Consider the following 27,862-nt stretch of genomic DNA (forward strand, 5'->3'; position numbering starts at 1 on the left):
TGTTGAGAAGGTGCGATGGTGATGGAGTCGGATGGTAGAAGTTTGTGGTTCCCTTAAGTGCGTGAGTACTTATATATTATACTAAATAGTTTCTGCTCCGAGTCTCAACTCTTGAAGTTGATCCCTAACACCACTGGAATCTATACTGCATTCTATGGGGTCGGAGATGACCGGAGTCGATCTAGATCCACTTATACTTCTAAGTTCCAAACCTCGGCCCGCCCCCTCAACAACCAACGACACTCCTTCCACTCATGACATCTCGTTTGATATTCCCTCCCACATCATCCATAATGGCGGGAATCGCAACAAGCTGCCATAACTTGCGCCCACGGAGATTTGCGCCGCTCGATTCTACCAAGTCATCTGATGCGCCGCTGCTGAAGGGGATCGTATTTGACGTGGATGGGACATTATGGTAAGGCTTTTCCCAGCGTTGAACATTCAATTTACCCCAAAGAGTCAGCTTGATACTCATTGGGTATCTTCTCTTATTTTTGTGTTGCAATTCTGTCCAGTGCGTGGGGGCTTGGAAGAAGCTCCGAAGTCAATGCTGATGATTGCCTCATATTTGAATCCAAGACATGAGATCCACTAACATCATTCATAGCCTGCCGCAACACCACATGTTCACAGAGATGAGGTAAGAGCAAATCGACTACTCGATTGACATCGGACATACAAACATGCTCTACGAAGTCATTGAAAACAGACATTCTCTATGGATAAACTAACTTCATGAAGAGATGCGCTAGGAATTGATCGCTCAACCGACATTCTCGATCACATTCGCGATCTACCCACCAAAGAAGATCGTGCTGCGGCAGTCGAAAAAGTTCAAGCTGTTGAGCGACGCGCCATGGCGGATCAAGAGCCCCAACCTGGCCTTGTAAAGCTAATGGACTATCTACAATCACGAGGATTAAAGCGGGCACTTTGCACGCGGAACTATGAGTATGTGATCCAGCGGTCAAACATCACCTTCCTTCACAATCCTTTTCTCCCATTTTGCACGTTGGACGTGGGGATGATAGATAGAACGGAGATACTAACCAGGTGATAGGACTCCTGTAAACAATTTGCTCAAGAACTGGCTTCCAGACCACACATTCTTGCCTGTCGTTACGCGGGATACACCGAATGTGACTCCAAAGCCTGATCCAGCGGGGATCTTACACATTGCGCAGGACTGGGGCCTGACGAACCGAGCGGAGAATCTAATTATGGTGTGTGACTTATTGATTTTCCTGCTTCCAAGTTTTAAAGTTATAATCCCGCGTATCAGAAACTAACTGGGTGCCATAGGTCGGTGATAGTATCGATGATATGACTTCGGGGCATAGAGCTGGTGCAGCGACAGTTCTTCTCTTGAATGAGCGGAATACTAATTTAGAAACACATCCTCATACCGACCTTTGCATTCATCAGCTGGATGAGCTAGTTGATATTCTTGAAAAGGGATTTCTTGGAGAGCGATGCGATGAGCAGCATGCGGAGTGAATCTCATGCAAACTATTGGAAAAGTTTTCCGAATATTCTACTTAGAGCTCTTTTTAATTCAATAAGCATTTGATTGAAATTTTTCAATGTGCGATTGTACTGGCGTGTGTCGGGGTGAGAGATGCAGATAAAACTGTTACGGTACGCGATACATGCCAGAGACGCAGCTTGGTGGCCCCGGCATAAGTGGGGTTGCCTATTTAGGAAGTATGCCAGAACTGGTTCGTCATTTGTTTGATATGTCTTCATCTTACTGTGCTTATATTTTTCTAACCTTTTGCAGTGGCATGAAACAGTTCTAAGGTTGATACAGCAAATGCCAAGATGTAACCTTAATTCGCATTTCATCGTATACGCGCTGACTGCCGATACTAACCCCGAACCAACGTTTGAAAAAGGGTCTATGAGTTTCCTAAAACTCAATATTTATTCAATACAAGCATAAATGGGGGCAATGTTAGTTAAAATACTCTATTTATTACATTCTTCTGGGCATTACTCAAAAGTAATCACCACCATGACCCTGCGTTGTAGATGCTGTTCTGGGCATTGTAGCTATGCTTCTAAGTTGCAGAAAGTGGGGGGCTTCTGGGCTTCAGATAGTTTCATACTTTGGGGCCAGAGACCCTGAGGAACAACGCCACCCGTTTTCGGATGATCTGCCGAACCTTCTAAGAAGGTTACCATGTTTGATCCCAGATCTGGTAGTTCCTGAAAATCAGGGTAGTCGATATAGTTCTTGGCGTAGCTTGGGGGAGAGAATATAAGGCCCAAGATTTCTCCAGCAATTTTCATAATTCAATATTCACAGCCAGCTTCAATCTTCAAACCTTCAATCCCAGGAAAACATCCCTGAAAAAGATCAAAGATCAAATTTGCCCCAATCCCCATTATTATACCATCACAATGAAGTTCATGAATGTCCTTTTTCTCGCTGCCATGGGCGCCTCAGCAGCCTATGCCAGTGACACTGACGCCAAAACCGTGACTGTCACGGTCACCAATAATGTGTGCCCTACTTCTATCAAGGCCACTACTTTGAGGACCTCCACTTCCAGCAGCCCTACTTCCACTGCCTCCGATAGCTCGGAAAGCTGCATCGCAAGTGCGTTGATTTCTTCATACAAGACATTGAAAGAATCTTGCTAATATTGTATTTTTCTCTTACTTTAGGACATGGAGACTGCACACCAAACACCTGCTGCTCTGGGCTCCAGTGTGTTGGCTACACTAACTGGAGCATCGGAAAATGTGTTCCTGGCCCTGAATGAGTCTAAGCATCTGTTTATTCCGGGGCTAGCATTGCGTTATAGACCGTCCTTTCTGCGTTTTGAATTTTTGGTTCGGGATAGTTATACGGGGATCTTCGATGAAGTAAATGATCTGGATTTTGAAACTTTTTGAGCAAGAGCGTGTCTTATGTATTTACTTGATTTATGTTCTATAAAAAGTTTCTTCGAGCTGGTCTTGGAATGAAACATTTCTTGAAACATTCCTCGTTCGTATCAACATATAATTTCAAGTCAGTAGGTATGATGTCCAAACCCACCTGGGCAGTGCCAAGTTTTTAACTTGAACAGATTCGATGTATTTTCCGTTGGCTGTGGTATTGTTGACCAGTGGCCAGACCTGCGACCGAATTTCAGAGCGTCCTCGACGAGTTTACCGCCAACAGCTTCTTCTTCTTCTTCTTCTTCTTCTTCTTCTTCTTCTTCTTCTTCATTCTTTCCGCGGAATCGCGCGGATATACAGAAATGGGTGAGAATGATGAAAGATGAAGACGCGTGGATGGAATGCCTAAGGCACCAAAATCAACACTTCCCCGGATCCAGAGCATAGCTGACCGGAAGATTGGACCAATATCACCCAACAATACGACTTCTATGGATAGTACCTAGATAATACAATATCTGGACATGTCATAGAGGTAACTTGGTTCTCTGAACTAGTCATATCAATTTCTGCCAATTGACCTGTCGTGCTATCTGGATATCGGTTATTTATGCTGTAAATTTAATTGAGTGGTGGTATTGGCCCCCACAAGTGCGAACGTACAGTAGTTCAAAAAGACTGGGGCCCTTTCCCCAAGCTCCTTTTTTGTTGAGTATGACTGGTTGGTCATTTTGTCTTAGAGTTGTTTGAGTTGATTGGCTAAAGGGTTTTCTACCTATCCAAGTCGGACTCTGTTCCATAGTCTCATACAATCAAGCAAATCAGATGACAAGTTGTTATTACCTAAATTCGCTTGTTGAACAACTGCAACGAGCACCGAGGCATAGCAAAAAGTGATCTTATTTTCCATCAACAACGTCATTTGCACCTTCTGCATCCCTCCATATTGACTCCACAACATCCACCTTTCAAGAATATCAGCGACGACTTTTGCCAGACTCTCATCAAGAATAGTAAGATATAGCACTGCTTGAGCTGTCTGGGAAAGTGTATAATCGCCAGGCACAATTTTCTGGTCTTTAAGATAATCAAGACTAGCCTCGGCAATAACTTTATTATCGAGACGTGGCGATTGAATAGCTTCGATTAGTCGTCGCTGCTGGTACTCTTCCTGGCCTTGAATTCTCTTCATATGATTGGTGTGAAACCGTTGATTATCTCGCATCATTCTGATATTTCTTGCTTCTGCGGCCTGGGCTGGTGGCATAGTACTTTCCATTCTTCGATCCAAGATGTCTTGCTGCGCGCGCTGTTGAAATTCTATCGCAGTCTCCCCGAACTCTGGGGCTGGAGATGCCCATGGAGGAACTTTATCTTCGTTCAACAGATCAAGAACAACCATTACGCCGCAGGGAATTGACTTTTGGCGCGTGAAAGATGCAATATGGCTTGGAATGGCGAAATTCCACAACCTAGCGTCGGCATCTTGGCTTAATGCACAAGCAATACAGGCAAACCACAGGCCAAAACCCTCATCGATCTGGAACAAGTCTCGATGTTCTCCAGTCATGATGTTATCGTCCTCAAAGAAGACACGCTTCACTTGACCGTGGTCTACTTTGAACCGAACACTATCGCTCACGGATTTCGGAGCTATCATCTTCGCGTTATCGATCGCTTTGAGAAGTGGTAGTATATCCGAGGATTCCGATTCAAGTTCCTCTGTCAAGTCCAGAACTGCAGTACTTTGTCGACTCAATGTCTTGTCCCGATCATCATCCGACATATCATTCTTCACTGGCAGTTTCGTCACAGATTCGTCGATAGATGCACTTTCATCCCTCATCTCCTGAAGCCGTGGCTGATTCAGTCTCATCCAAAAAGGAGGCAAGCTATTCGAGTTTCTCAGGTCCCACTGTGATTTCCATTTAACATGCAGACTCAATACACCATCTGAATCATCAGGCGATACGACTGTAAGTACAACCCCCGGTTTACCCCGTGGGGGACGTAGTAACGGAGTGCCAGGTGGTGTCCAGAGACCCGCAGTTTTCAACATATGCCAACCATGAGGATCCGGGACAGCGCCGCGATCAAGCAGAAACGCAACAAGCTCTTCAAGTTCAATATCGGCCTGGGGAAGTGTCAATTCCTCCTTATACTGGCAGCGATATAGCACCTTCCCCGTAACCAATCGATTCCAGTGAAAAGTTGACCAGCTTCCACCTTTCAATGGAACTTGAAATTCATTTAGCTTCCAATAGCTGGAATCCAACTCGCGATCAAGAGGGGTAATTGTACATCGTGGCAATTCTACCTCAACGATACCCCCCATCAAACTCACGCGCGTAACAGCAGAGTCAGAAAGCGGATGTTGTTGGAGAGTTAAACGGATTAATCGCTGAGTCCATAGCACTCGAAATGATGTGTACAAGATGGGAACAACGCCGAGAACTGCGAGGGGAATACCAATATAGGTGATTATGTCTGTTGCTGAAGTCGACGACATGGCTCGCGTTTACTCTAGGCCTCGATTGAAACTCTGGTTGTTGGCGGTCATTGGCCAAGAAAGGACCAGCTTTATCAGTTGTCAGGGATGCATGGAGTTGTGTATTTTGCACTGAAAATGGGCGTCAGCCCAATCTCGTATTCAGGTCAAGAGGAATAAGCAGGCACCACGCGACAGAGACCCACATATTCCCGGCTATGTACGCAATAGACCAATCAAATCACATAGTACTTTCATAACATAGCTCTTGAGATTTTCTATGCTATTTTGGTATTAATGATGAACTATCCATATTCGTTGCGGGTGAAAATAAATATGGTTTGTCCCAGCAGTCATCCCATCTTGTCTTGCCAGAAGCCCAAAACGTCTCGAGAACTTCCTTTAAGTGCCACACAGAATACGAGCCAGTATAAGTATACATATCATATGCGCACCTGCGCACCAAATCACGCCTAGTTTCCCCCCTGTTCACTGCGTCCACGCCGAGAACTGTCAAATGCCATAGCAGAAGCAATTTGAGCTTTGGGTTAGGTAACCCATTTTCTATAATTGCGGCCAATGTCTCAGCTTCGTAGGAAACTATATGGGCAAGGGGATCGGAATCGTCATTGCTCGATGGCAAGATTGAGACGCTTTGAAGGGAAAGGACACAGAATATGTACAGGGCAGTCTTGAATGATTGCCCTAGGAGCATACTGTCGGTCATTGGTGAAGGTGTACCCTTAGTCTCATTAATTGAGAAGCTTTTGATGTCGTTTAGAATGGAAAAGGCCTGGGTTCGCGCATTTGGATCTGGTGATAACCCCCACTGGATACGGTCCGCTGTCATCGCTCGGAGCTGATTAATGCGCATCGTTTGGACAAAGAAAAATGCAGGATACGTTGTAAGAACGTATCCTATGTCTTCCACGATATCGATGAAGGTTTCAAAATGGGTTGTATCTTGAGGGGCTAGAGCCTGCTCTGTTGGAGGTGATGTGGTGTCACCGACTACCCCGGCGCTATATGGCTGTTAGTACATGTGAGGCTCAAGCTATGAATGAGCGCAACCTTCGGCTTATACTTACTGTAGAAAAGCACGAACGAGTAAATGTGTTTCGGGCTTCTCAGCCAGTGCCTGTAGACCACCTTTCAGTCGCATTATTTTGTATGCTGCTGCAAAGTGATATCGCCATCCATCTGAGATGCCACGAGCAAGCTAAATAGAAAAAAAATGTCGTTGAGTATCTAGATTGCCCATGGTCATATTCAATACAATTGAGACTCACGTCGTTATAAAGAAGCTGGAATATTCCTCCAATTACCATATTTCCTGTACGCTTCTCCGGGTCACTTAGATCTGCGGAGAGGCTGCGAAGCATTCTTCCACGGGCATCAAGAGACTTTGCCAGGAGAGCTTTTGATTGGGCATCACCCTCCTTATATTTAGCTCTTTGCTGAAAGATTGCCATACAGACCATGGCATCTTGGATATAGTAGGGCGTAGAAGATAATGCTTGGAAAGTCTGGGGTGAGACTTGGTGGGTATATTCTTTCACGTGCAGATATTTTAGAGGGAGCATCTTAGGGTACCAGAATTCATGCACTGTTAGAGTAGTCAGTTTGATGTCTATGGAGATATTCGGCTCATGAGCAACAGTTTCACTAACGATACTCAAATGCCCACTTTAATGTATTCAGGTCTTTTCCAGCTAGATCAATCAAGTCGAAGCGGGTAGATTTGACTATTTCCTCAGACTGTTCACTTGAAGAACTCGAGTTGTCATCGGAATTTTTCTTCTCTTCCACCTCTTTCTGTTTTTTGCTTCTGCTCTTCCTAGGCTTAAATTCGCGCGATTTAACTGTCCCAGGTTGTAGCCATCTTAGAAAAAGAAGGGGCTGTGTTTTGTACCCTTGGCTGTTATTCTTATCCTTTGCATTTGTGGGGTTTGCCATCTTCGGTTTGTTTGCAGTAAAAGCAGATTATAATGGCAGGATCCTTTTGGCGGATTAATAAAAAAAGAAAGCATCAGCAAATCTTGTGTGACTTCAGCCTTATCGTCAGCTGTAACGGGCGGTTATAAGAAGCCTGTGGTCACCGTCTCCTGGGTGTTCGGCCCCCAATGATTGTGGGCCACGGACCACGTTAGCGAATGATTTTGCCGCACAGCTTTGTGCGTTTATGTTTTATGCACGAAGGGGCTTCACTGTTTCATTTCTGCATAGTTTGATCCCTTTCAAGACCTTCAAATCGAGCCCCACCCGGTACAATAACTGGGTCAAGATCATAACTCCCGATGGGCGATCCTAAGCTATAAGCTCGGTTTGCCTGTCATAGAGGAACATTTCCTCCACAATTAAACAACGCAATTTATATAAAAGAATTCAAAAATTGAAGATTGAGTGGTTATCTTATGTCCCCTATCAATATCACGTTCTAAAAGCGGGGTGAGTGACTCAGTAAGACTCACTCAGAGTCAGCCAACGCTGTCTAATAACTACTTAAACTCCCATCCTGCGGCCTTTGCCTCTTTTTTCTCTTTTGAATTAGATGAAATCTTTCTTGCATTTATAAAAAGTCATTTGGTGCAACTTCTATTCAAAAAAGAAGAAGAAAAGGTTCTCCGAACTGGTTAGACATTATGACTTCCGAATTATCTCCCGCCGCAGTTCAAGTCTTAGAGTCTGGGATATCAAGCTCCCCTCAAGTTGAGCACAGACTGGCACTTTTACGGAAATGGAAGATTCCTCAAGGCTCGAAAGTTCTTGAAATTGGATGTGGGCAAGGTGACTGTACCATTCTACTCGCCGATCTGGTAGGGGAGAACGGGCATGTCACGGCTATTGATCCAGCCTCACTAGATTATGGTATGCATCATGGCTTTCAGTGGCTGAAGAATAGTTTGTTGATTTTTCAATGCGGTCAGGTGCCCCTATGACACTAGGAGAAGCGCAGTCTCAGCTCAAGGCATCTCCCCTGGGGAATCGAATCACATTCAAGCAGACAACAGTGGAAGAATTCTGCCAAACGAATGATGAAATATACGACTGTGCTGTCTTTGCCCGCTGCTTGTGGTATCTGCCTTCTCCCGACATACTCTTGTCTATGCTACGCTCCCTTCGTGGGCGGGTGCGTCGAGTTCTCATTGCGGAGTTCTTGCTCGATCTTCAGGGTGACATTGCGGTTTTACCACATATGCTAGCCGTGATTTCCCTGGCAGATATTAATATCGGTCAACCCTCCGATCCATGGACTAGTAACGACAACGTTCAATCAATCTGTTCGCCTAAGATGATCCGCGAAATGGGTAGAGAAACAGGCTGGGAATTAGAAACGGAGAGCATAATTGAGGCAGCAGAAGGACTTGAAGACGGGAGGTGGGAAGTGGGCCATGTTCTCTCCGAGAGTTACGCTGCCAGGGTCGAGTCTCTGACTCCAGAACCACGTCGTGTGTATGCGAAGATGCTGCTTGATGCTGTTAAGCAGAGCACTGCAACTCAGCCATTAGCTGCCGTGAGGGCATTGCCCACATGGTTCAGTTCATGGAAGCCGAGTTCTTGATGCGGATTATGTTGAATTAGTGAGGTTTAAAGAATCGCAAAGTATAATTGGAGTTGATTGAAATCCGGACCCATGGGCCGTTGGGACTGCCTAGTGTAGGACCGTGCATGAACGGTGGTCTTGGCTGTCAGTGATTCCGCAATTCCGCCCGCGAACTGGCGAGTATTGCCATATGGCACTACTATCTCCTGTTGATTTGGTGTTGATGATTGCCAGATCCTAAATTAATTAGCATGAAAGGAGAAAATGTCGCGTCGGGTAAAACATCATGGGACTGAAATCCTTGTAAATAGGCGTAATCATTTTCACACCACCTGCAACAGTCAATTATTCATAAGAATGGGAGTGCCTGGATATGGTAGGCATCGGAGAAAAGGAAATAACCATCAAACGGCGATAATGACAACAGTTTCCAGGTAACCAAGCTCAAACGCGATCGTAGTGAAGAAAAACTATTCCGGGACTCCAAAATAGGGGCTTTCTCTTCCGTATAAATAGGAGAGGCGTGACTAGTTTGAGGCTTAGTTTTGCGAGTCCAGACTTTTCTTCAAACTGAAGCTGCTGCACGTGCCGGGATCAACCATCTTCTCCGTGAATTCCTTCTTCCGATCTCTATCTCACTTGAGTCATTGAGAAAAAAAAAAAAATAACAATTTATTGCCTTTCGGAAGACCTCCTCCCAGACATTCGCCACAGACCTTAGTGAGACAAATTGTCGTTGTTGACAGAATAAAAAAAGAAACTGCCCCGTGACCCCCGAAAGCCGATCCGCCTTTCTCCAGTTCTGGGCCGTGTGTGCCACTTCCATCCCCACGCTCCTTTTTCCCATCCACCACCTTCACTCCGTCACACTGGCTTCCGACTCTTCTAAATCCTCCCTGTTGGTCCCTCGCGCCATCTCTTTCGCCCCCGAGATGGACGGGCCGCAGCGGTTATCGCCAAATACTCAGAAGCAGGGCCGCCGCCGGCGGTCCAGCAGTCTCATCTACCAAGAGCCCCCCGAATCCATCGAACATACCAGCGATCAAGCTGCGTTGCCCAATCTCAATGCGAACTGGGTCAATGCTAAGGGTGAGTTATGGTTGCGCCGGTTTCCTCTTGACTCTCCGACCGATCCGCTCTGGACACGGTGGACAGCTCATGGAATCTCTCGGGAATATTGAACACGATGTGCTAACGAAGGAAATCTTGTCGCGTGAATAGGTGCCTGGACTATCCATTTCGTTCTCATTGCCGCCCTCAAAGTCCTTTACGATATCATTCCCGGCGTCTCACAGGAGACTTCATGGACCCTCACCAATATCAGCTACATGTTTGGCTCCTTCTTAATGTTTCACTGGGTGCGGGGCATTCCGTTCGAGTTCAACGGTGGCGCCTACGATAACCTCAACATGTGGGAGCAAATCGACAATGGTGACCAGTATACACCTACGAAGAAGTTTTTGCTCTGCGTACCTATCGTGCTCTTCCTCGTCAGCACCCACTATACCCACTACGACTTGACATATTTCACCATCAACGTCATGGCCACACTGGGAGTGGTCATCCCCAAACTGCCATTTGTACGTGTTTTCTATGCCCCGGATAAAGTCACTTCCCTCATTTATCCATCTTCGTGCCTTTTGAGGAATCAATTTGAGAAAATAATGGGTCACTAACATCTTTCCAGTCGCATCGTTTGCGAATAGGCTTATTCTCCGACTTACCCGAGGAGTCATAGTACATCCTTTCCTTTCCCTTCTCTTTGCTACATCGGCGTATTTGAGCCTTCTAAGCTCACTCTCTGTCTTCTATTCCTCTCCTCCGTTCCCTGAACTTTCCTGCTTCCTCTTTTCTCAGTAAAGAGTTTCTTGCATTACAGTTACCCCACGGAATACGATCCGTCATTGGCTTGTCGCAAATCTTCTCCTTTCTTCACTTTTTTTTTGGGCAAATATGAGATGCAGCCGTGGGCCCGGCCCCTCTTAGTTCCAGCCTGTCCTTTGTCTAGATGTCCAGTTTTAGAGCCCTGCATATCTTATGTTTTGCACATCATTCTTTCTACGTCCCAGAAACTGTAATTGAGCATACCAGAGACTTGGTAGTCATGAAAATCCTGCAATAGAAGATGGGCCCTGTAGACTACTAGGCATACCCTTATGCAGGCGGCTGGGTCCAAGCGGGGGCTTATTGCATCATCGCTTGATGCTGCCGGCCCCGGGGCTTGTATACAGCTTGGGGTCCGCCCAAGGCCATAACAAATTGTAAAAGTACGCGAGCAATTTCACCAGTCGGGTCTATTCAATGGTAGATAAAGTATCCATAGCTATCATTTCAAATTCTTCAAAGTGATATATGCCAGTCTACATGCAGAGCAGAGCCAAGTATATCAGCTCCACCCACATAGTACAAGAGCTGTATAACTTCTATTTATCATCCATGGATAGCATGAGCAACTTCATCTCTTAAAAAGACACCCCATAGGATCCTGTTCAAACCATGACTTGTTCTTCGCCCACGCCTGCAGAATCAAGTCTCTGCCCACTTTCACAACATCCTCAACTTGATTCTGGTTGCCCCATCCTGCAACTCGACTCCCCCAGCAGACCAAATGAACGCCAACGTGTATCGCCGTCCGAAATGCCATTTCATCGTTCAAAGGTCCATAGCCCTCTAGGAATCCTTCAATAATCCACAGTCCATGCTCAACGCCCTTGAAGAGCTTTGTTTCGTATAGCTCCGCAATCATCTGTCCTAGGTCCAATGATTTGTGTCCAATCTGGACAAGCTCCCAATCTATAGCAAATATTTGAGTTTGGGACTGTTCGAGAAGGGGATTCTTTGAAACGAGGACGCTGGTAACGGGGTTAGTGTCTTTTCTTTAAGTTTAGAGTATCAATTCAATGGAAAACTTACTTTCCAGTCCAGAAGTCCCCATGGATAAGCCCGTGTGTATCGTCGAGGGCATCATTTTTCAATTCTGTGGCAGCAAGATCTCGCACCTGTTCAAACACGGTACGATTCTCACCAAGAATCTCAGAGAAATTGTCGACAGTCTCCAGTAGCATAGGGTAGTTGATGTAGAATTTCAATTGCTTCATCGCTGTGTTTTTGGCAACGATTTCTCTAATCTCTTTCTGTTGAGTCTTGACACCCCAAGCGTGGAATGACCGTAACCACGATCCGAGGGAATGCCCTAGAGCTCGTGAATATGATTCCGATACATCTTTAGAAACCCTTTCCAGTAGAAAAACTTTCAAGCTATCTGAGTCGCGAAGATCTTCATGGATTTGAATATTTGTTTCATGGATGAAGTGCAAGACACGAGGAGACTGAACAGTGATATTGTTCTGCGAGTACGGCTCATTGTCGAGTGCCTGCAGAATAGACTCTTCGAAATACTTAGAATGTCATTAGCTTTTGAACCCTCGTTAGATATTAAAATAGTATAACCCACAGATCTTTCAGTGTCAAGCTTGAAATTCGGATTCGAAGCTACGTAGTCCTTGCTATGCTTGATTATGATAGACTCCTGAGTGGTGTTGAGTGTGCCGCGGTATATGAAATTCGCGGTTCCGCCAGACAAACGCGTAAGTGACGAGCATGCATAAGGGGTTTGTGCAAGTTGTTCGGCAACGAAGTCCTGGACTGTGTCCATTTTGGGCTGGTCTGGTTCAGGGATAGAAAGTAAAGGGAACAAGGCGTGTAGTTTGAATCTAAAGAGATTGGAAGTCTTTGATTTATTGTGTTCAAATTCGGTATAGATTCACTCAGAATTTATATGTGCTGATCAATTTGAAATTATGTCCAGTATGCATAAGAGCTCGTATTACCGTGACTCATCAATCCACCCATACATTGTGTGTGGATAGCTGCGGGGGCAACCAACCTTGGAAGTATAGATCAAAGGTTGTAGATTCAGATTTATGAGATGAACAGTCAAAATTAAGCTGAACTGACCATGTATCAGTTGCACAATATTATTATTGCCCCAACTGATCTTTTTTAACTTTTATCTTTCCTGTATCACCCTCATGCCAAATAGCCTGTGCTTTGTATGTCATTTGCCGCAGTTAGTTAATGGGCCATATTGACTGAGGCAACAAAGGAAACAAACAGAACCGCCATAGAGCCTCAAACCTCAAACCTCAAAATCTCCCTCGAAACCACACCCATTCTAACCTAGAACCAAGTCTCTTTTCCATTGAAACATCGCAAACGCCTTCAAAGCTAATCAACATTTCCCTCCATCTCTAAGGCATCAAGGCCACCAACATTTGAACTCTCCCCCACACTGACTCAGCACTTATCGATAAGCGCGTGCTGACGCGAACCCGCGACCATGTCAGTTGCTTCTCCGGGTTATCTCGACGCCATGGCGCCCCCGGGTGGCCAAAGCTATCGCAAACCAGCGGAGCTCCCTTTTGAATTGACACAGAATATAGGCATTTTCTTTGAAGAAAATCTATGTTCGTGACCATCCCTTCTTAACCTACACACCGTCCATCCTGCTAACACATTACCACAGATACCCAAGGATTAAACCTTTTAATTAGTAGCATTTCTTCAGGGACATACATTTCAGAAAAAATCATAGTGCCATTACCACAGCATATCGCACTCGCTACTACGTTTCTCGTTCACCCATCTACAACCACTCGCGCTAAGTCCGCGGAAGAAAAAGATGCCGCTCATCTCTCGTTGCGGCTCCTGCGACTACTCAGTTCCTTAGTCTCGCCGCAAGACTGCAAACTGAACCATGCGTTTTCTTTTGCGGATCGGGTATCGCGATCTGGCCGACAAAAAGAAGAGGGGAATAGCAGTTTGCGATCTGATAAACCGTTGAATTTGGAAATGGGAAAGTCTGATTCGCTATGGTCTCGTGCTGAGGATTTCTGGCACATGGTTGGATGGGCGTTTAATTGCTCTGTACTTCACCCCGAGCGCTGGGAGCGCTGGCAGATTTGGCTGCGTTATATGTGTGACGTCCTCGAAGATGATTGGGCAGAACGAGTACGAGAATATGAAGAGGTCACTCAACCGGTTGAGAATGGAGGCCGACAGAGAGCGGTTCCTCTTAACATTCTGCGTGACAGTCTGATCTACCAGTTCATTACCTCGAATTCCACTTATGGACGAAATCGCAGAATTCTTCGAGCTATCTTCGCGGATGGGAGTACTGCCTCTATCAATGAATTCCGAGCTGTATTCAAGAAGGAACTTACGAGCCTTCAAGCCCCGGAAAAGCCTAAGAAGAGAGGGCGTGGAGTCAACATTGACCAGGATATATATGGAGACTACCTATCGCAAGATGAGACGGATGAGGAGATGAACGGAACGACAGACTCAGCAGCTCATAATACTTCACCTTCAAATACAAAAGGGAAAACGCGTCGCACGAAGCGGACGAGACGGGGAACCAGATCTGAAACTGGAGCTAAAATCAATGGTTCCGCAGAAGCACAACAAACCTCCCTACCTCACCATAGCGTTGGGCTCGCTGCATCAAGCGGCCTGGCATCTCTACGGTTTCGCAAAAGACTCATGGGACTTCTATCCAACGTCTCCGAACGCCTTCCTCGCGATTTCATGAGCTGGAACGATCTGTACGATCTTTTCGTGGAACACATTCGCCCGCTATCTCTTCCAGCCTTCCAGACTATGATTAGTCCAGCTGTTCTGCCCGTTATCTCAGAGCCGGCACAAGCTACACTCTGCGAAAAGCTTCTCTTCAATCTACGGGAGAGTTCTGCACCTGACTCAGAGGATACGTGTCTCAATCAAGCTAAATTGGAACACTGCTTTCTTCCGTACTCAGCAGCATCCGCTACCATGGTGAGCAATGCAAAGGTCTCGTTACTTCTTGAGGCAACTTTTACCCTTTTGGCGACTAGTGGTATGATCAGCTTTACGCGTCAGCTTGAGAAAGCTGTTCATGATGGAGTCCATCGGCGAGGGCGAATGGCTCAGGATGATCTCGAACGTAGTCAAAATACTCATAGCCAGGAACCGATTGAATGGCTCTGTTTGATTGATAGTGGGCTAAGATTGGTGTACTTTCTTGAGCTTTTCAAGGATAAGACCGAGACGGAGAGTTTGGCTTGATGCGAGTTGCCTCACGATGGTTTATGAAAGTGACGATTTTAATGATGCATACACCGGGGTCATTCGTCAAGTTCATTGCTCTTTTATCATGTAATACTCAGTTGACCAGATATGTGTTAGATTTCAAGAATATGAGAATATGAGACTTTAAAGTGTTCATAATGTATCTTTGTAGTTGAATATCTCTCCTATCACAGGCCATTGACGAGCAAGAACTACTCCAGGGAGCTGTTCATGAGTGAAGTCTAGGTGTTGAACGACCATATATCATCTTCAACGTAGCGTAACTACTTGGATCTTCTCTGAAAAGTCAAAAAGTTCGAATAAGAATCATTCTTATTTTGAATTTATAAGCATAAGTATCTACAACCACCAAAGAAACAACCAAATGAAAGGATTTAAAATAAACCAAGGCTTAGGGAATTATAGTGAGCAAATCATCCGTGTCGCCAGCGCAAATAAAAAGGGAGAACATAGGAGACTGGGGAAATTCTGAAAGCAAAAAAAGTATTCGGGTAAGATAAGAAGTCAAGGTGAATAAGACTAGGAGAAGTAAATGTGATATTGCAAGTCGATAGATGTATCAGGGTAATGAGCTTTAAGAAAATATTTATGGGGGAGGTCGTGGTCCAATAATTTGGCGTCGGGCACCTCCAATACCTAATCCTGTGCCTCCACGGTTCTGATTATCCCCGCCCAGGTAGCCATACTGATGAACATCCCATGTTTGACCCGGGCCTGAGCCGTGCGAGGTATCGCGCGCAGCTGCTTGTGTTTGCTTCTGGTTATCCTCCCACTCACGTTGGCGTTCCCGCTCACGTTCCATCTCGCGTTCGAGCAGTGATTTCGAAGCCCAGCCACCAGCGCGCGTCTTCTGCTGTGAAGCTTCACGGCGACTGTTTTCTGCGTCTACTTCAGATGTGGTGCTGTAGTCTTGTGGCTGATGGGAAGCAGGGGCCGGTGCTGCGGGAGCTGGGTTCGAGTTTAAGAAACGGTCGGTGCGGCTTTGGCCACGGTTTGCAGAGTATGCTGCCGGATCTGGGAGAGGGCGAGGTGCAGGTGCAGGCGGTAGTTCTCTGGCGGGAAGAGCTGGTGCTTGCTGTTGGGTTGGCACGGGCTCTGGTAGTGGTCGTGGAGGTGGAGGGGGGGCTTGCTCTTCGTAATCATCCGTCGTCTCCTCTGCTGATGGCAAATCTTGATTCTTTTGCCATTCACCGCGAAGGAGTCGGCGTTCTTGTTCGAGAGACGAAAAGCTGTAGCTTGGCTTTGGGGGGACAGGGACAGGACGTCCACGGCTTTGGCTACGAGGTTCTGAGTCATTCTCGTCTTGTGGTTCTGTGCTTTGTCGGTCGGTCTCGTACTTGCGTTCACGCTCTTTGGCCAGTTCAAGCTCACGCTCGAGTTCTTTGATGCGACGGCTTTCGGGAGTCTCTTCCGTTGACACAGCAGGTGGGACATTGTTGGTCTGACCGGATTGATACTGGCTGAGAAATTGACCGTTAAGACGAGAATCGTTTGCACTCTTTCGACGTTGTCGGTCCTGCTCGAAGCGTTCCTCAGTCGCCTTCTCTTCGGCTAGTCGGCGTTGCTCCTCTGCCTCCCATCGGCGTTTTTCATCATCCCATCTTCTCTTCTCATCTTCCATTTCGCGTCGCTTCTTCTCTCTCAACTGATCGGTCTCTTCCTCCCATCTTCGTTGCTCCTCGACTTTAGCACGAGCCTCCTGATCTTCGATTGCGCGTTGATGCACCCGTTCAGCTTCGTCTCTCTCTGCATTCTGGCGGATTATGTCCTCTTCCTCTTTCCTGCGCTTCTCTTTCTCTGCCAAACTTGGAACAGCCGGGCCTGGGGTAGTTATTTGACGCCGAGCACCAAATGCAATGCCCTGGTTACCTTGACTAGCTCCGCCCATGTAGCCATACTGATGAATATTCCACGCCGGTGCTGTCTTCGACTGATCATCCTTCTTACTCCAAGAGCTAAAAGACCCCGATGATTGACTTCCCGGTCGACCAGAGTTCGTATCGCTGACATTGCTCGAGGCGCGACCTGGCCGATTGTATGGTCCTGGACTCGAAGTACCCGTCGCATTGGGGCTTACAAGCCCCCGCTTGCTTTGCGGACCGACGGTACGTGGGAAAGCACCAGGCTGCAAGGCGTTGGCTCTCCGGCTAAACGCTGCAAGGCACTGGAGGACCTGCGCGGGGTCCTTCGCTTCGTAGAGATCAACTGTAAGAAAGACGTCGTGCGGCGGGAGGCTGATCGGTGCCATTTGACAAGCACGTAGGAAATGAGAGATGTTCTCCATCTGGACGAATGGCATTGACGACTGCTTATACTTCACGCCCGGGGATACGGCTAAATTGACTAGTCTAGAATACAAGGGGGGAAAGAAGTTAGTTCAGGCTCTAACTGCAGATATGCATGCGGGGCGCGGAAAAATCGCAATTGAAACTGACTTGCAAAGGGCTACTCCATCTTTCAGTCCTTCGAGTAAATCGGTAGAAGGGAGTTTCTCGCGCAACACATCTTCGACCCAGTCACGTACTTCGGCGGCTGCCTGCGGGGTATAGCGGGACAGGCGCATATTGCGCAGGTCTTTGTCCAAAGATGAAACCGATGCCATAGTGGGCGTTAGATCGTAGTCTTCCTATTCGAACCGGTTGAATGCAGCAGCGGTGGTGGTGTAGTCCCTGTGTCAAAAGAGTATCCCTGTGGCCGCGCGTGCCTAATCGGTGCCGATGTGTGGAGACTTGGGTATCAGAGGGTTGGGTATGCGAAACAAAAAAGGAATTTGAATTCAAATTATCAGTCAACAAATATGAATGTGATTCCTAAACAAATAATTCCTCCAGGCGCACCTCCGAGAGTTTTGGAGAGAAGAGGACAGGAAGTTGGGGGAAAGAAGGTAGAATGGAATGAATGCCTGGGGCTGTGTTTTGGGCTCCGCCGATGACGTTCCTAACGTTCTGGCTCAATTGGCCCGCACCTTTTTTTCTCCACGCTTCAGTCTTCTCGATTCTCGACCTCCACTCTTGATCAACATAACAATGGTGAACAGCCTCTGGTTCAAGTGGAAAAGTCTCCGACTACCCTGGCGGACCTCTTATATGGTCGGTGAGTTTCTATTTCCGTCTCTGCCTTCGTCACTCGGCGCTTTATGCCTCGGCCTTTATTCCGTGTTGCTAACAGTCAACCCGCCACTTTCTCAGGCCAGGATCTTGCCGGAAACACCTTCTGGGAATTTAAAGATCAGCTGAAAGCTGGCCGCTTCAGACGAATTGTGAAGTTCGACCCGAAAACACACTACGGAGATGTTCAAGTTTCTCGTAAGTGTTATGTGTGGACCTTCAGCAGCAAGGTGCTTCGTGGAAGACATCTTTCGCCGGGTACTGACTTTTGTATTCTTACTTAGCGCAATGGCACCAATGGCTTCGATACGTCCGCCCGACTGCGCCGACACTTGAAGAGCAACGACAAGATCTGATCCGCCAAGCACAAATGAAAGAACTGGCGCGGTTGGCTGATGAGCGCTGGGCTAGCAAAGCCTCCTACCTTGATAAGCCGAATACGCAACAAAATACTACAGGGATTGAGCCCGGCCCTGCTACTACCAATATGAACTCCGAATCGACGGCCACTTCGACTAATACCCCCTCATCCCACGCCCAAGCACCACAGCCCGAGCCTACCAGCCCACCCCCGAAGACTAAGAAGGAAGTAAATCCCTGGGCGAAAGCCGATAAACAAACATCAGGGGGTGAATGGCAGCCTGACGCCTGGAACCCTACATCACAACGCTGAAAATCCTTTGCATTTTCTACAAAATTGCTTAGGGTATGTTGGACACAAACTACCCTTATATGATAGGGACTTTCTTCTGTCGATCCGGAGGCTTCGATGTACAACTCACGACATACATAATCATAATATGTGATCGACTTTTCATATACTCCAAATGAAGCTCTACTCCTAATTTATCAAGTGGTATCATCTGGTTGTGTTTATAAGAATGTTCAAAGGCTCCAAGCACTTGAGGTTACTATGCTCCATGCGGCGCTTACGTTTACTGAATGCACAAGATGTGATTGGCCCAAGCGGGCAAAACAATTTGTATCTTAAAACGTCAAAATATACAATCTTGAAGATGTATGTACAGCAATTTGAAATAGAGACAGAGACAGTAGAGATAGAGACACAGAAGAAGAAGAAGAGAAAAAAAGAAAATACAAGAATATGAGTCTCACCCTCCCACCCTCGCCTTTTTATCGTGGATTTTTTGGGGATTTTTGGCTTTTTTTTGGCTTTCAGGTTTCTTGTTGTTTTTGGTGGATTTTGACTGTTTTGGTTGTAATTGCCTGATGACAACAATCGTTCAAGTCGTTGCTCACTCAGGGAGGCCAAGACATATTATTTCAAGAATCAAGACAACTCAACAAGCAAACAAATAAAGAAATGAGACAACATGCTGATTTCATGCAAGTGCCAAATGCACGCTGAGAAAACAAATATTTTTCATGTTATCTCAAAAACAAATTCCATATCGCCTCTTAAGAACAATACTCTAACCAATTGCAATCAAATGTAGGCCATAGTTTCATGGAATCTGTTATGAAGTTGCATTTCCGCTCTCGTGGGGCGAAAGGTTTTAAGTTCCTCTTTATCACGCGGTGGCCCGCCTAACTCGGCATCTTTCATAGTGTACCAGGCTTTAACGTAGCGACGGGCACGTTCACAGAGCTTATCAGCCAGAAAAGCCGGGGTACCATATGAAACGGCTCGAGTGCAGCGGCCCATCATATAACAGATGTTATGGGTCAGCTCTTGAACCTTATCGGCCGGTTTTCCCTCAGGGTTTGCCTTGTTATTCGTGAAGATCTCATCATGCATCACAACATAGTGTGCAGGACGGGCTGACCCCATAATAGCCTGCTGCGCTTGGAGATAGAAGTGCCAGAGTGATGCGCGGGTAATACCACGATCCACGACGGTTCCAGGATGTAGATTGCCATTCTGATCCAGATCCTCGCCTTTGGCGCCAAAGAATCGAACATGGTGACGCTTGGTCACTACAATGTATGTAAACTTTGGCATCGGGAGCTTTTTACTAACCACATAGATATTATGGCAAGTCTTTTTCATGGCGTCAAGTTCCTTATTCCTGACATCGACGTATTGACCGTCGCTCACGCCATCACGGTAAATCAGAATGTTCTCTGGTAACTGACCGCTGTTCTTGTTGTGCCATGCCTTGAGACGCCATTCCAACATACCTCCAACCTCCTGGATAATCTCTTGCTTCGCGTCTTGCATTCGAGCCTCCCCGGGCCATTGTCCAAGCCTTGCATTCACACTAGCAACGATGGCAGCAACGCTTGGGAATGATGTGTACTCCATTCCGGTCGGGTGAGTCACATCAAGTCCAACGACCATTGTCTTGTTTCCTGCCAAGATTTTTGTAGACGAAACAGGGTCAAGAGATTGACAAGTACCACCAAGCTTCAAGTTGATCTTCATGGCATTGTTGGCCATATACTGCTCGTTGCCATCCTTCCATTTATCATATTTGCAGCAATGCGTCAAACAGCCTACTTGACAATCGCCAACCAACTTGATATGATTGAAAAGCCTTTCCTCGTTGTCAGCCATTAGAATGAGGACAAAAGTTGAGCGACGGTATGTTTCCTTGCTGAGTGTCTCATTGACCTTTTGACGGTAATTTTGGTGGTTATATTCAACCAATTCCGGGTCGCCCACCGGAGTATTCAGTTGGAACCCTAGGCCTCTCAAGCATTTCACGAAATCGGATGTGGGTTTCACCAGGCTCTTGTCAACTTTCGGGGTATTAGAGTCTTTGGTTCCAGAGACTTTGGGTTTGAACTCTCTCTTGAAAACGATGATAGCCCATACAATATTATCTCGGGTCACGGCCGTAAATTTTGTTCTGGACAGGTTCCAAGAAGCAGCCCTAACACTCGCCTTTGACTCGCCGTATTTGAGGTTGGGAGGTGCAAGAAGACGAGCAGGAACCGTAATCATCTCCTTGTTGATGTCAAGGTTTGTTTCACGAACGTTGTCATTAGCGATGCCCATGATACCTAAGCCTGTTTCCGTGATAGACTTATAGTTGTTTGGGGGCCTGCGACAGCTGAAAGTGATCATATTCTGGCGCTGGCTAGTAACGAGCTCGCCACGGAAGACTTGACCAGGAAGGATTCTGCAACATTCTTGTGGAACATAGACGGGTCTTTGCCTGCTCCCGAGATTTAGCACTGGCAAGTTGCTTCGAGCTGTCACATTGTATGCTGTTCAAATGTTAGTCTAATCAAATTCGGTAAATTACATCACAAATTTCAACATAACTCGGTAAAGATGGATTACTTACTTCGCCGAAAGTATTCAGAGACGGTCGTCCAAGTTCCATTGCCCTGGTTGTCCTCAAAGAATGAAACGTCATTGGGGCCGGCGCCAAGTTTCTTAACTCGAGGAGGCTTTCTACCTGTCGACGGGTCCCCGTCCTTTTCGTGTGCCACCCCCCAAATCGATCGTTGTTGGAACACTTGACTGCCGTTTTTGTCTAATTCTTTGGGTAGGTGACTGACCTCGATTCGTATACCTTTGATTTGCTTCTCAAATGTCGACCAACTATCAGCTTCATGTTCCCTCTCATATAAAGCGGTATACGCAGGGAACGGCTGCGATACAAAGAAAGTGCCATGGGTGACATTGAGATTCAATAGCAACTTTTGAGCCCCAAATCGAACACTGGAGAAGTATCCACGGATAACCTCAAGACCAGCTCCAAGATCCGTATACTCTTTGCGGCGTGGGTCGATGTAAAAGTACTTTTGGCGACCCTTGCCAGTTGTAACGATGCTCTGATCCAAAGATTGATGACGGGTAAGAAGAACGTTCAGAACTCGAGTGTAAGTGGCCTCGTCTTTGAGTGGCCATCTCTGACATGTGTCCTTTATTTTCGTCAAGATATCTTCAAGGCAGACCTTAGCGGTTTCGGTCAAGGTAATGGAATAAGTCTCAGATGGGTCCTTTTCGGCTTGACCCGTTTTGCCCGGAAGTATGGTTTTACCCGGGAGTTTGATCTGCATCGTGATCACTTTCGTATCTCCCGTCGTCAATCTACCGACAGTGACCAGTTCCTGTGCCATATCTGAGGATCCAAAAAACTTCTTGATGCGCGGATCCTCAAGAAGAGCTAGAAACACTGCCTTCGTCCGCCATTTGGAAGTTGGATCAGGATTGAGTTTCGCAGAGTAAGCAAAGAAGCACTTGTTACGATCACGAAAAGCGATCTCAAAGAAGTCCGCACGCAGGAGGAATGATTTTCCAATAGTTGCAAAAGCAGGACGGCGGGGTGGAGGCGGTCCTACGGGTTTCTCTTTCTCTTCCTCTTTCGTAAGCTTTGCTTTATGTGCGTATTTCTTTTCCCAATCATCGAGGTCTTTTTTCCATTCCAATATGCGAGACTTCTCACAAGACGACTGCACTTTAATGCATTCATCCTCATAACTGCGCATATCCTTATTATCGTGCAATTCCGCATGTAGTCGTCTGTATCAAATCAAGTTAGCAATCAGTTAGTGAATCTGTCAGGGCTTGTAAACTTACGTGACAGGCTCGGGACGAGCGCGGCCGCCTCGACCGCCACGACTACGGTCAAGGAGTCCACGGCCGCCACCACCACCGTGGTATTCACCTCTGGGTGGCTGGCTACCACTTTGAGGAGGTCGATTGGCCCCTCTTGGGTGACCACGGTTGTTGCCACCACCATATCCTGCCTGTCCACCTGCGCGGGAGTTACCTCCACCAGGGCCACCTTGTCCACCACGTTGTGGACCACCCCCAGGGCCTCCTTGGAGACGAGGATTGTAAGACATATTGTCTTACTTGAGAAAAAAAGGAGAGGTCCGAAAAGGGTATCTTAGGGATGAGAGTGTCGAGAACTTGAGAAAATGAGGGATGACTGGTGGATATGAAGAGACCACGCTTTTCATGAAGCTGACAGCTTCAGCTGTTGTGTCCTGCACCAAATGAAGGCTTTGGCAAAGACAAAGAGAAGGGAGTTTCGAAAGGATTCAGAAACGGTATTACTCAACTAGTAGTTGAGTATGTGATTTTGGTTTGAAAAAAAAAGTTCTTCTCCGGGAACTTGTTAGCACAAGGTCAATCATAATCTGGGTGATTGAGTGCAGAGAAATTTGGCAAAGGGCAAAGGCAAAGAACGAATCATAGTAGAAGCAAATATTGAACTACAAATGTTGCCTGTTGAGGCAAACAAGCCAGCATCAAAAGAGATATAAAAGATGGGGGAGTCGCTTGTTTCTCTTGCTTGCGAACAAGGCAGAAGAGACAAGAAACGTGGGAATGAAGGGTAAAATGCAAAGGCAATATGATGGAAATCCCAGAGAAATGAAGATGAGATAATAGCCGTTTTTCACAGCAAACAGCAGCAAATAGATTAAAAAAAGGTGGTAGCAGAGAGAGAGAGAATGCTGTTGAATGTGCTGGCAATAGGAAAAGACCATGTAAGGCCATACATACCCAGTGAAGTTGTATAAAAAAGTTGATGTTGATGGTAAGAAGAAGGAAGGAAGGAAGGAAGGAAGGAAGGAAGGAGAGATTGAAATGGCCAGCAAGCTCTTTATTAAACAGTCAAAATTTGAGAAATGGGGATGATTGATACTTCACCTAGAGAGCAGAGGGGCAGATGATTCGAATCGGTAAACAGAGAGCAGCTGGAAAATGTATCGAAGACAGCTATACGGCAACATCTTACCGGAAGCAGGAATATGGCGTATTGTAGTCTCTTTGGATATCTCTCTAATATTTGCATGGAGTCGTTATTCAAGTTTATCTTATTCGTTGCGAATGAGATTGGAAAAGGCTATGAACGAGGAAGAGGTTTCAAGATATTGAATATATGCAGAAGCTGCATGAATTGTCTAAACATTAAAAAATACATCTAACATTTTGGAGTATAACCCTGGGCCCAGGGGAAGAAACAATCAAAACACCAAAACGACCAAAGCAAATAAATCAAATGATATCAACCCAGAACACCAGCTTCAAAGTACATCAGAAAAAAGCAGAGAAAATAATTAATTAATAAGACTGAACACGTTGGTTCAGCAGAAGACAGCTTCGAGAGCTTCAACATCGCCGCCGGCATTGCGAACTGCAATGAGAGCAGCCTCACTCAGCTTGCGGCGTTTATCACGAGCCTCTTGCTCCCGGCGAGCTTTTGTCTTGGAGCTTCCAGAGGGTGCGACGCCGCCGAGGATTCTGTGGCTATCGTGGGCGGTGAAGTTCACGAATGATACATTCGCAGACTTGTTAGCCCCGCGGGGACTTGTAGACTTTGCCGGCTTGGGGCCATTTGAGCTCTGTCCTGAGAGCTTGCGGCTATGTGTGCGGCGGTGATTGGCCTTCTTTGGTGAAGAGCCGGCCTTGGGAGACAATGATGGAGAGGGAGGGTTGTGAGCTTGGGGCACAGTGGCAGGTGCCATGAATTTGTGAGTGGCGGGGATCATGTTGTTGGAGAAAGAGGCTTCGGCAGAGTTATCGAATGACGGGTCCATTTGAATCATTAGACCGCCTTGCATCATATCGTTTTGAGATCCAACGCTCTGCATGGGGCGCTGGGGAGTAGGAGATGATACCATTTGTTGGTATGGAGTTTGTTGTGAAACTCGAGTAGGCATGGGGGACCACCAGGCCTGGTCGTGTGCTTGTAGATCGGGAGTGAATGAGATAGAGGTGCCAAGTGCATCAGATTGCCACGAGGAGATAGATTGAGGATCTGAAGAGTATGAGGAAGAGAATATGTCATCGGCAGAAGGAGAACTCGAGTTGTTCAAGGTGGAAGAGCTTTGTTGGCTCATATATTGTTGCTGGTGTCGTGCAAGTGCACCAACGGAAGGCGAGGGCATGGAAACAGCTGGTGATTGTTGGAAGAACTGAGCCGACATATCGACAGAGTCTCTATGTTGGTTTATGATGTCGGTAGAAGGGTTCTCATGCTTAATAAGAACATCTGAAGGAGGAGGAGACAAAGGAAGGCGATCATCTGAGCCGACCAGACTGAAGTTCTGGATCCTTTGGGCCCAGGCCTCGGGGTATGCCATTCTTCCTTTGTTCAGGTTGGAAGAACGCATTAAACTGGGGGAGAAGCTTTGCTTGCGCAGAAGTGCGCGACGCTCATTGGGGTCACGATGACGGATAGATTTGGGAGTGACGATGGCGCTCTTAGTAGCTTTGCGGCGGGGAGTAGCTGGCGGGGTAGATGGCGAGTTGGAAGAGATAGCGTTTGTTGTGGGAGCTTGAGGCTGAGAAGAAACCTCGAAATTATTGTTCAGGCCGAGGTCTGAAATGGCAGAGGGGTGAATGGTGTCTTGAAAAGCAAACTGGGCTCCGTCTTCCTGCATGGACCAGTCTTTACTCCAGGGTTGCGGTGATTGATGGGGCTTCAGAGTGGATCCAGTGGGGGAATGATCGCCACAGTCACTTGATAGCGAGTCAAGCGGGAAGAGCTGGTCAAAATCGCCAGAGAATGAGTCTTTGTTGCTATCGCGGCCAGAATACTCCGCATCAACATATTGGTTGAAGATGTCATTGAACGAATGATCGAATGGTTGGGCGAACATCTTGACAAGTTTTTTTTGTCCGTTTGCGGAAATGCAAGGTAAAAGTGTAATGAGAACGCCCGGGGAGTGGTCCAACAGACGTGATTGGTAACCAAGAACCAGAGGCTCGGGGAGAGGTTACTTAGGGCTAAGTGGATCGACGGAGATCACGGCGATCCGAAGTGATGTCAAAGGGTGCAGGATATGCGAAGAGATGCAAAGTATGCAAAAATAGAAGTGCAAATGCTGCAAAGCTTCGATGCTTGGAAGAGTGGGGAAAGAGATGTTTGATGGGAAGACAATCAATCAAAACACTGCAGAGTATGCAAAGAAAGCAAAGCAAACAAACAGATCCAGGCCACTATTTGAATTGCTGTGAGGCATCCCAGCCTCGGGCTTTTCCTGTACATTCTTCAACTCTCCTCCGATAACTGAGGAATGTGTACTGGGCGATATGGTTGGCCCATTGAGCCCATTATGGGAATCCACCGATGCCGCGAAGAATGATCCAAGACTATTTCAGAGTTCAAAGGCCAATCATAACGCCTCCTTCATAATAAGTGGTTGACAGAGCCGCTCTATTTGACCCACCCCTGTCATAAGCTTGGGTCCGGATAGCCACCAGATAGAATGCAACCCTCCCTCACTATACCAAAAGCAGCGGCTAGTTGAATAAGTCAGTGTGGCGGGTGTGGGGTGATTGACATTAAGCAATGTCAAACTAACACGCTAGATGGCTATCAAACGTCTTTTCCAGTGAATAGGGCAATATTGCAGTATTGAATTATGGGTCTGATGCTTGGCTAAGCAAGCGGGGGGAAGATCTCATTTCCTTGACTAGATGGGCCCTTTTCCCCGGCTTTGACCCCCGTGTATCGCAATCTCGATAATGTATGCGTCATGACCGCAGTAATCTAATCACCTTTCGGCCAAACAAGGTCAATTCGGGAAGACGGTAGGCTCCGTCTCTTTGACATCTCATTCTTTCCCTGTTCATCACGATCATTAGTTTCTTGCTTGCTCATCTCATTCAAGAATCGTGGCGTCCAATCCAATGATGGCTGGGAAGACTGGAATGTGCACTGGAATGCTCCAATGATCCGGCATGTCACGCCCCCACAAAGTATGCACCAGCTACATCCCCCATTGATTCCAGAATTCCACAGCCAAAGAGCCTGAGGTGTCAGTTTGGAGAAAACTGTACAATGAAGCCTCATCTCTTCTCGACCCTGCAGATCGTCGAGCCAATAGCGATCATTTGGCCCTCTCAAATGGGCCCCAATTTCTAAATTTATCTCCATTGACAGGAGATTGGTCAGGTGATCGATTTGCAGTCTTTGTCGCATGCAGCCAACGGATTCCTCATATCTAAAAAGGATCTGAAGATAACGCCCTCATGGGAAGACAAACTGTGGATCAGCCATTCGGAATACCCCCACGGGCTTCCGCAGGGGCCGAGCCTGTCATTAGTATCTGAGGCTGTTTCAAACCGTTAGAACAAAGGACTGTACTTTGTTCCGTACGATGAGAGGCTTGGGACAGCCTTAGGGCCCAGCGGCCGTTGTCCATATCCGGGGGATCTCCCGAATAGGCAATATTCGTTCTTTGTATCTAGGCCCGAGCACGGTCTACTGCTGTAGTAAGGCCATCATCATTTGATTGACGAAACAAATGTGAGTCCAAGTATAGACACCCAATAGCCGTTTCATTGATTTGAAATAGAATCGATGGGGCCCGTAATGGAGCAAAGCTTGCAGGTATGCGAGGGGAGCCGGAATTAATGGGACTGGGGAGGAACTGAGAATCCCGAGTCGATGTATCACATCGCAGGGGCCATTTCAATGCTTTTCTCTCTTTCTTTTCTTTTTTGGCTCCTTTCTCTCTGTTGGCTCTTTCAGCCCGATCGGCAGTTCCACTACATGGCTTGGCTATTATTATAAACCAGGCTAGGGAAGCCTTACAGCTTCGCCCTCACAGTATGAAGCTATCGGGCAGAGTCATATTTACATGTCGATAAAAACACGTTCGATCAGTCGAATGGTGTAAGACAAATAGGATATCTTGTCAGCCCAACATCAAGAACATAGATAAAGTTGGGTTTGTAAACACAAGTAAGCACATGTGCACCGACTCTAGAGTCCCGATGTTGGTATATCGACGGCTACTGGTGGCTGTTGGAATCTTCCAGCGAGTAGC

The 27,862-nt window shown here is 46.7% G+C and overlaps 12 protein-coding genes across 12 annotated transcripts; 6 read left to right on the forward strand and 6 right to left on the reverse strand.

The window, feature by feature from the left end:
- Positions 1-293: 293 nt before the first annotated feature.
- N7478_006483 (putative haloacid dehalogenase-like hydrolase) lies at positions 294-1,500 on the forward strand (the record flags this gene model as incomplete). Its single annotated transcript, XM_056922697.1, has 5 exons — positions 294-418; positions 611-643; positions 745-954; positions 1,064-1,226; positions 1,306-1,500. 5 exons carry the CDS (start codon positions 294-296, stop codon positions 1,498-1,500), a joined length of 726 nt encoding a protein of 241 aa, XP_056780734.1.
- A 906-nt stretch (positions 1,501-2,406) lies between these two features.
- On the forward strand, positions 2,407-2,771 carry N7478_006484 (uncharacterized protein; the record flags this gene model as incomplete). Its single annotated transcript, XM_056922698.1, has 2 exons — positions 2,407-2,605; positions 2,674-2,771. 2 exons carry the CDS (start codon positions 2,407-2,409, stop codon positions 2,769-2,771), a joined length of 297 nt encoding a protein of 98 aa, XP_056780735.1.
- Positions 2,772-3,667: 896 nt separating this feature from the next.
- N7478_006485 (uncharacterized protein) lies at positions 3,668-5,401 on the reverse strand (the record flags this gene model as incomplete). The annotated part of the gene is made up of 1 exon (XM_056922699.1): positions 3,668-5,401. One exon carries the CDS (start codon positions 5,399-5,401, stop codon positions 3,668-3,670), a length of 1,734 nt encoding a protein of 577 aa, XP_056780736.1.
- A 262-nt stretch (positions 5,402-5,663) lies between these two features.
- On the reverse strand, positions 5,664-7,336 carry N7478_006486 (uncharacterized protein; the record flags this gene model as incomplete). Its single annotated transcript, XM_056922700.1, has 4 exons — positions 5,664-6,402; positions 6,469-6,599; positions 6,670-6,986; positions 7,051-7,336. 4 exons carry the CDS (start codon positions 7,334-7,336, stop codon positions 5,664-5,666), a joined length of 1,473 nt encoding a protein of 490 aa, XP_056780737.1.
- A 686-nt stretch (positions 7,337-8,022) lies between these two features.
- N7478_006487 (class I SAM-dependent methyltransferase) lies at positions 8,023-8,942 on the forward strand (the record flags this gene model as incomplete). Its single annotated transcript, XM_056922701.1, has 2 exons — positions 8,023-8,248; positions 8,308-8,942. 2 exons carry the CDS (start codon positions 8,023-8,025, stop codon positions 8,940-8,942), a joined length of 861 nt encoding a protein of 286 aa, XP_056780738.1.
- A 914-nt stretch (positions 8,943-9,856) lies between these two features.
- N7478_006488 (ORMDL family protein) lies at positions 9,857-10,662 on the forward strand (the record flags this gene model as incomplete). Its single annotated transcript, XM_056922702.1, has 3 exons — positions 9,857-10,013; positions 10,146-10,504; positions 10,612-10,662. The coding sequence occupies 3 exons, from the start codon at positions 9,857-9,859 to the stop codon at positions 10,660-10,662; spliced, it is 567 nt and encodes a 188-aa protein (XP_056780739.1).
- A 717-nt stretch (positions 10,663-11,379) lies between these two features.
- On the reverse strand, positions 11,380-12,579 carry N7478_006489 (uncharacterized protein; the record flags this gene model as incomplete). The annotated part of the gene is made up of 3 exons (XM_056922703.1): positions 11,380-11,776; positions 11,838-12,322; positions 12,379-12,579. 3 exons carry the CDS (start codon positions 12,577-12,579, stop codon positions 11,380-11,382), a joined length of 1,083 nt encoding a protein of 360 aa, XP_056780740.1.
- Positions 12,580-13,263: 684 nt separating this feature from the next.
- N7478_006490 (uncharacterized protein) lies at positions 13,264-15,026 on the forward strand (the record flags this gene model as incomplete). The annotated part of the gene is made up of 2 exons (XM_056922704.1): positions 13,264-13,390; positions 13,519-15,026. 2 exons carry the CDS (start codon positions 13,264-13,266, stop codon positions 15,024-15,026), a joined length of 1,635 nt encoding a protein of 544 aa, XP_056780741.1.
- A 610-nt stretch (positions 15,027-15,636) lies between these two features.
- N7478_006491 (calponin homology domain protein) lies at positions 15,637-17,652 on the reverse strand (the record flags this gene model as incomplete). The annotated part of the gene is made up of 2 exons (XM_056922705.1): positions 15,637-17,398; positions 17,486-17,652. The coding sequence occupies 2 exons, from the start codon at positions 17,650-17,652 to the stop codon at positions 15,637-15,639; spliced, it is 1,929 nt and encodes a 642-aa protein (XP_056780742.1).
- A 424-nt stretch (positions 17,653-18,076) lies between these two features.
- N7478_006492 (uncharacterized protein) lies at positions 18,077-18,830 on the forward strand (the record flags this gene model as incomplete). Its single annotated transcript, XM_056922706.1, has 3 exons — positions 18,077-18,143; positions 18,239-18,355; positions 18,442-18,830. The coding sequence occupies 3 exons, from the start codon at positions 18,077-18,079 to the stop codon at positions 18,828-18,830; spliced, it is 573 nt and encodes a 190-aa protein (XP_056780743.1).
- Positions 18,831-19,604: 774 nt separating this feature from the next.
- On the reverse strand, positions 19,605-22,921 carry N7478_006493 (argonaute/piwi family protein; the record flags this gene model as incomplete). Its single annotated transcript, XM_056922707.1, has 3 exons — positions 19,605-21,331; positions 21,412-22,595; positions 22,653-22,921. The coding sequence occupies 3 exons, from the start codon at positions 22,919-22,921 to the stop codon at positions 19,605-19,607; spliced, it is 3,180 nt and encodes a 1,059-aa protein (XP_056780744.1).
- Positions 22,922-24,169: 1,248 nt separating this feature from the next.
- Positions 24,170-25,687, reverse strand: wetA (developmental regulatory protein WetA; the record flags this gene model as incomplete). The annotated part of the gene is made up of 1 exon (XM_056922708.1): positions 24,170-25,687. The coding sequence occupies one exon, from the start codon at positions 25,685-25,687 to the stop codon at positions 24,170-24,172; it is 1,518 nt and encodes a 505-aa protein (XP_056780745.1).
- Positions 25,688-27,862: the final 2,175 nt, after the last annotated feature.

Source organism: Penicillium angulare, assembly GCF_028827245.1.
Source record: "Penicillium angulare strain IBT 27051 chromosome Unknown utg000004l_segment0_segment0, whole genome shotgun sequence".
Lineage (NCBI taxonomy): Eukaryota > Fungi > Ascomycota > Eurotiomycetes > Eurotiales > Aspergillaceae > Penicillium > Penicillium angulare.